Raw genomic sequence first — 10998 nt, 5'->3', positions numbered from 1 at the left:
AGGAGTTCTGGGGTATGGACTTGGAATAGACTGTTCCCTGCAAGGTTTGGCTGGCACCTGCTGCTTCCTCTCCGCACTGTATGTTGTCTGCACTCATTTCTTCTTTGAATATTCCTCTCGGCTCCATTCTTCACATGCTCGCTCTGGATTTGCTTTCACTCTCTGTTCCTTTCCCCGCACTTGATTTCTTTCTCTCCCACCAGCTCTTTATCAAAGTCTTAGGATCTCTCTTTCAATCATTATCTGCTTCCACTCCAATTCTCACTGTATATTTTCACTGGTCTCTCCCCTCTGCTCCTTTTTGCAGCCTTTCTGTAGTGAAACACAAACCAAGTCAAACTCTGGAATGGGCTTAGAGCTACATTTAGAAGGCTTAGCCCATCCCCACTGAAAACGTACAGGCAAAGCAATGGGGTAGCACCGCCTCCTGGATGCTGCAGGTTAATTATTAATTTGGATTTCAGCAGTGCCTGGAGGCAGAAAAATCGTAAATGTCACGGGCTGCTCAGGGGTGATTCGGAAACCAGGAGAAGGGTCCAATTCTGTAAGTAGATACTTCCTAATAAATAGCAACCCCAGATCTAATAGAGATTTGCGGGTGCCTTGATTGCATGGGTGCCCTTGTGCACGACAGGGAAATAGGGATAAAGTGGACAGAGATTCTAAAACCCTCTAGGTTTATTATTCCCTCCCCCCCGCTCTGCCATTAGTAATTTGCCAGCTGCAGCAGCTCAGTGCCTGCTGGGTTCAGTAACTGCAGCTCTTCAGATCTGCTAGGACAGCCCCAAACTGCACATTTATTTCATAGAGAAGCTTCCCAGCAATAGGGCCAGCCAGGGCTACATTGTGGTTAATGTTTTTCTGGTCTCCAATGAACTGAGTGGTTGAATGACAAAGACAATGCCTATCTCTTTTATTTACCCCTTTCAGGTGCCTTACTCCAACTCATAGACCAGCTGAAGGACCCTAACCCCTGGTCGGCAGTCCGGCCACCCCATTTCACAGCAGCTAACACACCCAGGGGTGGCTCTTCCCTTGACTGCAGTTGCAGGGGAGGGAACTACCCAAGAGAGTTGGGTGGGAATAACTCTGGCTGAAGGAGGGGCTGGATCCCACTAGCGTGACACCCGGGAGGCAGGAAGATGCTCACAAAGGGTGGCTGAGGGACCGATTTCCCTGCCATACTCCGAGACGCTTGCCTGACGTGCCATCAGTGACGCCAGTCAGCCCCTGCCATGGGCTGTGGGGGCAGCCGGACGGACGGCCTGGAGCCGAGGTACCGGGAGAACTGGACCAAAGAGACGGAGTCTACCTGGCTGATGAACACAGATGCAGACATCCCGCTCTCCGCCCTCCAGACCATCCCACAGGAGAGCTCCCCTGGGGCTGCCTTTGACAGGGAGAAGAGCACGATGAACTCAGGTAAGACAGCAGGCCGTGCTCAATGGCAAGGATAGGCGCCTGGCCCTCTGGGGCACTCAGTCATGCTGAGATACCTCTGAGGGTGGTGCCATGCCCAGAGGGTAGAACAGAGGTCCCCAAGCAGGGCTGGTCAGAGCACTTGCTGCTGGTGGCCTGCGGAGAGCGGGCTGTTTGCAGGGTGCTGGCCGCTCTGACAGGTCTCCAGGAGCTCAGTGGCATGGAAAGGAGCAGTGTATTTTTTAATGCCTTCCTACCGGCTGGTGCACATGCCAATTGCTGTAGGTACAGCGGGGGGCTGGGTGGGCCGGGCGGATAGGAATGGGGAGCAGGTCCAGCCAACGGAGCGGAGGAGGGATGAATGGGGGAGAGATGGAGGCCACAAGTCACTCTCTCTGAGCTGTGGTTTGCACCATGAACACGTTGTCCCCCAGTTTCGATAGGAGCCCCATGCTGGGGGTTGTGGATGGACAGGGTTAATGCTGTGAACACCTCAGTCCAACCTGCAGTGCAGAGCAGGCCGCTGCCCACCTGCAGGGGATGTCCCTCGGGACAGAACGGTGTGAAGCAACAGCGACACCTCGTGGTGCACAGGGCAAGCTGCAGCGTCTTGGTAACGCTGGGGCAAACTCAGGCCAGGTGAGAGCCGCTATACCCACAGGCCTGCGATACCCACAGGCTGGATCTGTTCCCGGTCTCCCTGCTGCGGGGCTTGATGGGAACAAACTGTGAGGTGTTTTGTATTGACATGGTGCCTTATAGATTCATAGACTCCAAAGCCAGAAGGGACCATTATGATCATCCTGTCTGTCCTTCTGTATAACACGGGCCAGAGAACTTCCCCCAGATACTGTGTGTTTGAATTGAAGTCTGGGGAATGGCTTGGTGAAAAGAAGCAGGGGAAAAAAATCAGGCCTTTTAAAGAAGGGGGGGAATGAAGGGGGCTATAAACCCAAGGTATCCCCCTTTCGCGGGAGGAGGAGTTGTGTGTTGTAAGGTGTCCCCTTGAGTCTGGCTTCCACTGTAAAATGAACATCAGCCTGAAAAATTTTTTTAGAATGTGCTGATCTGCTGTTGCTCAGGTTTGCCGCCATGGATATAGCTTGGCAGTCAAATTTGGTAGCCATGTTTACAAGAATCCCTTGGAAAGTTGGTGAAATAAAACCTAAACTGGCCCCAGAAGCAAGAGGGGAAAATGAACCATCAGGGGAAACTCTGAGTATCAGTCCAGGAACTTTGATAGGGCTCCATTCTTATGTGCATCCAGGGTCTGATCCAGAGCTCACTCAGGTCACCTCCAAGGATCTGCCCTCTAGACTGCAAGCAACAGTGATTCCCCATAGGAAAGCCATCCTACAGGCCATCTCTTACTGTGCTGTAACTCAGCCGGAGTCTGCACAGTGATGTGCGGCCAGGGGAGTGACCTTGCACTCCCTCAGGATTGCTACCGATACTTAAGGGTGTGATCTTGAGAAAAAGCCAGCTAACTGTCAGATGAAAAACTCAGCACAGCCCATGTCCATACTCCCATGACTGTCTCTTCCTTAAGATGTCAAGCCCCCTATTAAATTTGCTGAGTCTCTGGGGGCTAGGGAATAAAGCTGCTTTCACTGGAGCAGAAAGGCAGCTTGAATACATGCCAGTTTCCCCCTAGCTTTGGTTTAGGCGAATAGGGGAGGTTTTGCTAATCCCATTACTTGGGGCATTTAGAACCAGACTGGACCAATCGGTAGCAAATGAGCAATACTGACCAAGCCTGCACCGGTCCTAGGGAAAGGCGCAGATGAGGCCAGAGGTCTCATCCATCTCGACGTGCTATGATTACATGAGTTCATTGAGTTCCGCATGGGTAGAGCACAGGAGAAAATGCACAAGATGCAGTATAAAGGAGGATAAAATACCCCTTTTAAGGCATCTACCGACAGCATGGTGCAAAGATTTGACCATTCCATGCAGATCTGTCCTGATCCTTAGATCTAATAAATAGCATGACCAGTCCTGGCTCTCTCCCTTAGCAGCCATAATCATTTACAATAATTTTCACACCAAGTTACCCCACATCCTGATAGCAAGTGGTTCCTTTTGCTTCTGCTGAGATCTCGGGGGCAGAATGTGTAATTCAGGGAAGAAAATGATCAGATCTGTGAGCTTTCCTGCTGAGAGGATTTCATGGCTTCTCTTCCCTGATCCCAGCCATAAAAATGAAATGAATCGACAGAGACACACTGTGTTCCATAGAGGTGCTGTATGTTTGATTCAGTTCATTGCATCCATATGCAGAGCAGCCGTGACAGCATAACTTGCAATGAGGCAGAACTTTTGTAAAACAATATTGCTATTACAGTGGCATGTTGGGGTTCCAATCTCGGTTGCGCCTCAGTTGTGCTTGGCCAGTGGTCCCCAAACTGTGGGGCATGCTGCCCTAAGGGGGCACGGAGGAATGCTCAGGGGGGCATGGCAGGGCTCAGGCCAGCCCCCATAGAGGGTGGGGAAGAAGTGCCACCCAGCCCACTCTGCCCCCAGTTCCACTCCAGGCCCTGCCCCCAGCCCCAATCCTAGTCCCTGCTCCCGCTCCTCACCGTGGCCCCAGCCGCAGCTCCGAGCCCCACCCCCGACGACGGCCCCACTCCTGGCCACAGTTCCCAGCTCCCGATGGTGGCCAAGGCTCCGCCCCGGTCCTGGCCCTGGCTCCCAACCGCGGCTTTGCACCCACTCCCAGCCTGGCCTCCCCACTGCAGCTCCCGGGGAGGGGGGACACAGACCGGGTAAGCAGGGGAGCGTGACCGAAAAAGTCTGGGGATCCCTGTGCTAGGCCCTGCACATACACATAGCAATAGGCAGTCCCTGCCCAGAAGATCTTGAAGCCTAATCAGAAAAAGCGTGGGGGAAGGGAAGTCTTGTGCCTATTTTATAGATGGGGAAACTGAAGTCCAAAGAGACTGTGAACATTTAAATCGATAAAAATAGAGGGGAAAGGCTTAACATAAACGTCGCTATCTGTCAAAATTATTAAAACAATCTGCCAAGCCTAGCTGTCATTTTATTTTGTAATTTTGAAATACAAAAATGGTTTTGAGATTCATTCTATTTCCAACACTTCACGGCAAATGAACTCCAGACTGGTGAAAGTAGGGACTGTGCAAAGAATTCACAGCTCATCGTGCTCTTCTACTGTGCAAAGAATTTGAAGCCAGATTTGAAGCTTTTGGCATTCCCTTTCAGCTTGGAGATGGATCTCATTTCATACCAAAGAGTCATTTCAGCAAAATAGTGCCCATGCTGAGTTTTTGAAAGGGGCTTGTTTTCACTCAGAAATGGTCCTCTGTGTTTTAATTAAAAAGAACAGGAGGACTTGTGGCACCTTAGAGACAAACAAATTTGTTTGAGCATAAGCTTTCATGAGCTACAGCTTATGCTCAGATAAATGTGTTAATCTCTAAGGTGCCACAAGTCCTCCTGTTCTCTTTGCGAATACAGACTGACACGGCTGTTACTCTGAACCCTGTGTTTTAATTGTGAGCCTTCATTTTACATTAGCGGGAAGCATAACTTTGAATTGGCTCAAAAAGTATTTCTTCGTTTTCCATTAGGAGATTTCTTTGACGATGGGATTCCTAACCCAGCGCAGGCCTACTTGAAAGTTTGCTCTGTGATGTCTGATTTGTCCTTGAATGAAGTCAAAGCTCCAGCTGGTGGAAGTCAAGTAACCCACAAGCCATTGAATGGACTCTCGCCCTCTGGAACAACACTGCAGAAAAAAAGTGTGCTCTGTACTGAGGAGGTGAGGTTGTTTCATAAGACGGAGGTGGGCTTCACCAGGAGATGCATGGGTAACTTCTCAAGAGATAGACCATGGGTTTGTTTTTTCAGTAGGAGGAGCTCGTCCCTCTGTCAGCACCGACCACAGTGCCCCAGTATGCTGTGAGGAGCAGAGCGAGGTGGAAAATGGTTTCCCCATCCTGCAAACAGTCGAGATTTCAAAAAATGTTCAGTTCCACATTAAGAAGAAACTGAGACCTTCTGAAATTTTTCACAAACAATGAGGGAGAGCAAGAGAGCCCAGAACACTCACCGGGGATGTGATAGACGCAGGTTCAAGTCCCTGCTTTGCAGGAAGGTGTTGAATCGAGGTCTCCCACATCCCAGGAGAGGGCACTAAACCCCAGGCTACAGAGTCAGTCTCCGCAGGCCTCTCAATACGTTAGTTGCACATTATAGAAATCACAGCTCTGACAAGAGTCACTGACTCTATCCGTTAGGAAACTCACCTGAGATGTGAGAGACGTGAATTACGGCACTCCCCACATCCCCAGGGAGTGCTAACTATGGGGTTGTTGGCCTCTCTCTTTCTCTCTCAGATTTTGAGCAGAAATTCCATCCTGGACCTGAGAAACCTTCAACCCAACCCTTTGCTGGGAAAAATTCCAGGTGTGATGAATTGTCATTTCCAATTAAAAAAATGTTTCATCAATATATTCTTGACCAGCTGTAGTTCGTCAGCACTGTGTGGAGGGATGTACCTACTTGTAGATGGGGTGGAGGGGAAGTGACCGTGTGCTATGATGCAAGTGATGGGGGAGGATCCTATCTCTATGGCTTAAGATGACCAACCTCCTCTCTCCAAGGGAGCACATTTCTAGCTGGAATTTTGAACAACACCCGACTCTTTCGGGAGACCTAGCAAACCCTGAAACATAAGCTTGTGAGACAAACTTCACCTCCACCGACTTCCATCAGTCCGTCTAATGGCCTCCTCTTCCAGATGTTGCCCAAGGTCCCCCGGGAGCTAGACACAGAAATTTAAATCTAGGCCAGGCAAAATGTGCTGAGAGGTACAATTGTGCCGTTTCTGTAGGCTGGGGTAGGGGGAGACACAGAGAGAAAAGAGCTGCTATAACAGTTAATCTCCTCCAGCATTAGTGAGTCACTTCATGTCCCCGCTTTCCCACATCTGTCACACAATCCCCAGCACTCCTTGATGTCCCAGGCATGTGCCTTCAGTCCACAACCCTTGCTTTTGTTACTGCCAGGGGTATGCGCCTCCCAAATACTTGATGACTCCAAGAGCATCCTCTCCAAGTTCCCCATTTCGAAAGGAGGTTCATGCTGGTGCCTGACACCCATGGCAGATGGAGCTTTTAGCTGTCCCTAAACCAGGTCCAGCAAAGGCAGCTGGAGCACAAACTTCCCCCATGCACGTGTAAGGTAGTGCCAGGCTGCAACCACTGTCTGCTCTGCAAGACGCACCCATTCCACTGTCACCTTCTCCTCCATGGGTCTGTTCCGTGCACCTGCCCTGTCTTGTGTCCCACCCAGACTGTGAGCTCTTTGGAGAAGGGACCATCTTCTTGTGACTCATTTTTGTACAGCGGACTCCTCTTCCCTGACTACAGCCATTACGTGCTACCATAATGCAAATAAACTAAAGTAAAAGCTCCCCCGTTCTGGGGAGTCTGACCCAGGGGGAAATGCATGAGAGGGGAGTTCAGGCTCCGTGGCCCATTCATTCCTTGGCACCTCTGCTGAGATGGCCGACAAATGGTCATAGAATCTGTAAAGTCCCCCAAGAACTGGACTGAGGCCAATGTCTCACTTAGGCCACTGAACAGCCATCAGCTGGGGGCAGCTTTCAAGCACTGCTGTTTCCTGTGTGCTATTCAAACCATCCTCATTAATTATTAGGTGAGCTCTTAGAGGCCCCAAAAGCTAGATCAGGGCCCCCGTGTGCTGGGAGCTGGACAAACACAGAGTAAGAGGCAGGCCCTGCCACAAAGGCAAGTCAGACAGAGTGAGAGGGGAAGCAACATATCCAAGGTTATGCCTCAGGTTAGTGGGAGAACAGGGACTAGAAAAGAGCTCTGCTGAGTTCCAGTCTGGTGTCTAACCCATGAGATTGCTCTGCCTAGTGCCTAGGGGTGCTATGCTCCATTACAAACACTCTGGAGGGCAAGACAACCTTGACAAATTGGAGAATCGGTCTGAAAGCAACAGGAGAAAAGTCAGTAAAATGAGGGCAAAGTACTGCACTTAGGAAGGAAAAGTCAAATGCAAACCTACACAATGGGGAATAATAGACGAGGGGGTCGTACTGCTGACCAGGATCTGGGGGGTACAGTGGGTCACACACTGAATACGAGTCAGCAATGTGATGCAGTTGTGAAAAAGGCTAATATCCTTCTGGGGTGTATTGACAGGTATGTCCCATGTAAGACAGGAGATAACTGTCCCACTCTGCTCAGCACTGGGGAGGCCTCAGCTGGAGAACTATGTCCAGTTCTGGGGGCCGCACATTGGGAAAGAGGTGGACAAATGGGAGAGAGGCCAGAGGAGAGCAACACAAATGAGCAAAGGTTGAGAAAACCTCACCTGTGAGGAGAGGTTACAAACACTGGGCCTGTTTAGTCTTGAGAAAAGAAGCCTGAGGACGGACCTGGTAACAGACTTCACATCTGTTCAGGGCTCTTACAAGAGGACAGTGAGCGATGGTTCGTTGTGTCCACTGAAGGCAGGACAAGAAGCAATGTGCTGAATCTGCAGCAAGGGAGAGCTAGGTTAGACATTAGGAAAACTTTCTAACTCTACGGGGAGTTCAGCTCTGGAACAGGCTTCCAAGGGAGGTTATGGAATCCCCGTCACTGGAGGTTTTTAAGAGCAGGTTGGACAAACCCCTGTCAGGGCTGATCTAGGTTTACTTGGTCCTGCTTCAGCGCAGGGGACTGGTCTTGATGATTTCTTGAGGTCCCTTCTACCCAACTTTATTCCATATGATTCCATATCCCATTAGCACCTATCAATGCCCCAATATCTCCAGTCCCCACCCCGCACCTCTACCTTTTGCTTATTTGTTTGTAACCAGAAGAGGCCACTGGTCTGACTGAATTCTCTCCATAATACGCTACATTCCGGCCACGTGGAATCATCCGGCTGCCTTGGTACCATTGCTGGGGGGCCTGGACTGGCATGGCACCAATGATTAACCTTCCCTCTCCTTCCTTTCCAGACCAAGTGGCGATCCAACCGCATGGCCAACAAGCAAGTCACCATCATGGTGACGCAGAACATCCAGCAGATCGACACATCAGGGAGAATCATAGGGACCTCCTGCACCACCTATGGGCTGGCAATCCCTGTGGGGGAGAAAGGAAAAGCCTAACTCCGATCTTTCGTCAATGTTTGGGCTCTGACAGGCATCTTGTGGGCTAGCAGCAAAGACCACCTGCCCTGACCCAGTAGGAGACACATTAACACTCCTTCCATCTTGATAGGCTCCTAGAATAATCCCTCCCAGTGCTATATGCTTTGATTCAGGTCCCTGGTGCCTACTCAGCCCATTGGTGTGTGTTGGGGGGCATGTGCACAGACTGCTATTGATCTCTGCGTAGCAGGGCTTATCTCTAGCTAGCTGACTCCATGAGACCCACTGCCTTTTGTAGGAGTCTCTGCAGAGATCAAAGATCTGAGGAGCTAGACAAGGCTCCCCGCCCCGCCCAATTCCTGCCTAGGAATGATCCTTGGACGGGTGGATGAGAGGACAGAATTGCACTAGCAAGCTCTGCTGCCAACAGCCAAGCACCACCATGTGGTCAGCTCTGCAGTTCTTCTCCTTGCAAGGGATATTTCTTGGGAAGGAAGACCCCCCCCCAGGCTGTCATTTCCCTTTGCAAAAGCAAGGAAGAGTCTGTCCCCTTCCCCAAGAGAATGGGGGCAGCTGGATGCTGGCCTTCCACACACCGGAGGCTCCAGGACTGGGGACTCCATTCTGCATCACATGTCACCAGTAGCTAAAATCTGGCTGCAAAATCTACACTAGAGAGGAGGATGTGAGAGATGGACAGAACACAGCTGGTTTTTCAAATCCCTGGTGGACACTGGCTTGTACGCTGAACCAACCCGGACTTTGATGATAATTATAGCAGTTCCACAGAGCCACTCTCCGAACTAGACCCACCTTTTAATCTTTGCTAGTCAACACCTGTCTGTAACCGAGGTGCGAAACGCTCATTAGCACTCCCTCAACCCTCTGGGGCCAGATCTGTCGCTGGGGGAATTCGGCTTACCTCCACTGCAGTCAATGGGGCTGGGCCAATGTGCACCGGCTGAGACAGAATGACTGGCTTTCTCCACTCTGCAGTCAGTCACAGCTCTATTACGATCTGCCCAGTGCCCTAGAAAATGCTGGTACTAGACAGAGAGATGAGAGAGATGAAGGCTGGGGCTCTCATAGGGAACTAAGGTCCCTCCCAGTGAAATTCAACTCCCTTAGGCCCTTTGAATCTCTCAGCCAAGGCCCCTGCCCCAAGCACCATACAATCCAAGAGCTTGATCCTGCAATCGCTGTCCACCAAGCACAGTGCTTAATGCCGTCAGGGGTCTCCTGGACAGTGCAGTGCTCCTGGAGTCAAGCGTTTGCACAGCTTGACTCCAGTATCTCCAGCCCTAAGGATCTTGACGAGAGGTGGGGGAGTGGGAGTGGGGGTGGGGAAAGGAGAATGAGGATTGATACGGTATGTTGGTGTGATCCCTTAGGGCTGTAACGTGCATGTCTTGGTTGGTCCATTTGAAAGTGGCTGTGGATCATATATGGAACTCCACCCATTTGTATCTGGGTGTGAGCACCAGCTTCTGGGCAGCTGCTCCCTGGCTTGGAGACCTGGGCTGCACAGGCCCTAGAGAAAGCAAAGCCTTCTGATCATGGGGCAGGCAATGTTTTGGGCCAGGGGAGAAGGCAGGAGGTGAGGATTTAACAGGAGCGAGGGAACTGGTGTCAAGAAGGAGGTTAATGCATTGGAGAGGGGTCAGAGAAGAGTCTCAAGAATGATTCAAGGATTAGAGAACCTGTGCTGGAGCAGAGGTGGGCAAACTACGGTGGCCTGTGGTACCGTCCTGCCTGGCTCCACCGCGCAGGCAGAGGGGCTGCGAGCTCCTGCCGCTCTGAGTGGCATGGTAACGGGGGGGCAGTGGTGGAGGGGTTGGGTAGGGAGTCCTGGGGGGCAGTCAGGGGACAGGGAGCAGGGGATGGTTCAATGTGGCAGAGGTTCTGGGGCGGTCAGGGGTCAGGGAACGGGGGGTTAGATAGGGTGTGGGAGTCCCAGGGGGCCTGTCAGGGGGTGGGGGTGTGGATAGGAGTCAGAGGGGCAGTCAGGGGACAGGAAGTGGGGGGGTTGGATAGAGGGTGGGATCCCGGGGGGGGCAGTTTGGGGCGGAGGGTCCCAGGAGGGAGCAGTCAACGGACAAGGAATGGGGGGGTTAGATGGGTGGGGGGTTCTTAGGGAGACAGTCAGGGGGCAGGAAGTGGGAGGGGGCAAATAGGGGGCAGGGGCCAGGCTGTTTGGGGAGGCACAGCCTTCCCTACCTGGCCCTCCATACAGTTTCACACCTCAATGTGGCCCTCGGGCCAAAAAGTTTGCCCACCCCTGCGCTAGAGTGACAGACTGAGCCCCTTGAGTCTATTGAGCTTAACAGAGAAGGTTAAAGGGTGACCTGATCACAGTCTGCAAGTACCTACATGAGGAACAAATATTTAATCATGGGCTCTTCAGTCTAGCAGAGAAAGGGGTCACATGGTCCAATGGCTGGAAG

The 10998-nt window shown here is 51.5% G+C and overlaps 1 protein-coding gene across 1 annotated transcript; it reads left to right on the top strand.

Annotated features, from left to right (window-relative positions):
- Positions 1–462: 462 nt before the first annotated feature.
- LOC144930383 (brain and acute leukemia cytoplasmic protein-like) lies at positions 463–8572 on the top strand. The gene is made up of 5 exons (XM_078851940.1): positions 463–544; positions 931–1422; positions 5010–5200; positions 5778–5849; positions 8420–8572. The coding sequence occupies exons 2-5, from the start codon at positions 1236–1238 to the stop codon at positions 8570–8572; spliced, it is 603 nt and encodes a 200-aa protein (XP_078708066.1). The 5' UTR covers positions 463–544; positions 931–1235.
- Positions 8573–10998: the final 2426 nt, after the last annotated feature.

Source organism: Lepidochelys kempii, chromosome 3, assembly GCF_965140285.1.
Source record: "Lepidochelys kempii isolate rLepKem1 chromosome 3, rLepKem1.hap1, whole genome shotgun sequence".
In the NCBI taxonomy this organism is placed as follows: Eukaryota; Metazoa; Chordata; order Testudines; family Cheloniidae; genus Lepidochelys; species Lepidochelys kempii.
This window is presented reverse-complemented; position numbering and strand designations above follow the sequence as displayed.

Coding starts and splice junctions, on each gene's coding strand:
- LOC144930383 (XM_078851940.1), top strand. CDS start 1,236: ATGGGCTGTGGGGGCAGCCGGACGGACGGCCTGGAGCCGAGGTACCGG. Junction 1,423..5,009: donor GAAGAGCACGATGAACTCAG/GTAAGACAGCAG, acceptor GTTTTCCATTAG/GAGATTTCTTTGACGATGGG. Junction 5,850..8,419: donor TGCTGGGAAAAATTCCAGGT/GTGATGAATTGT, acceptor CTTCCTTTCCAG/ACCAAGTGGCGATCCAACCG.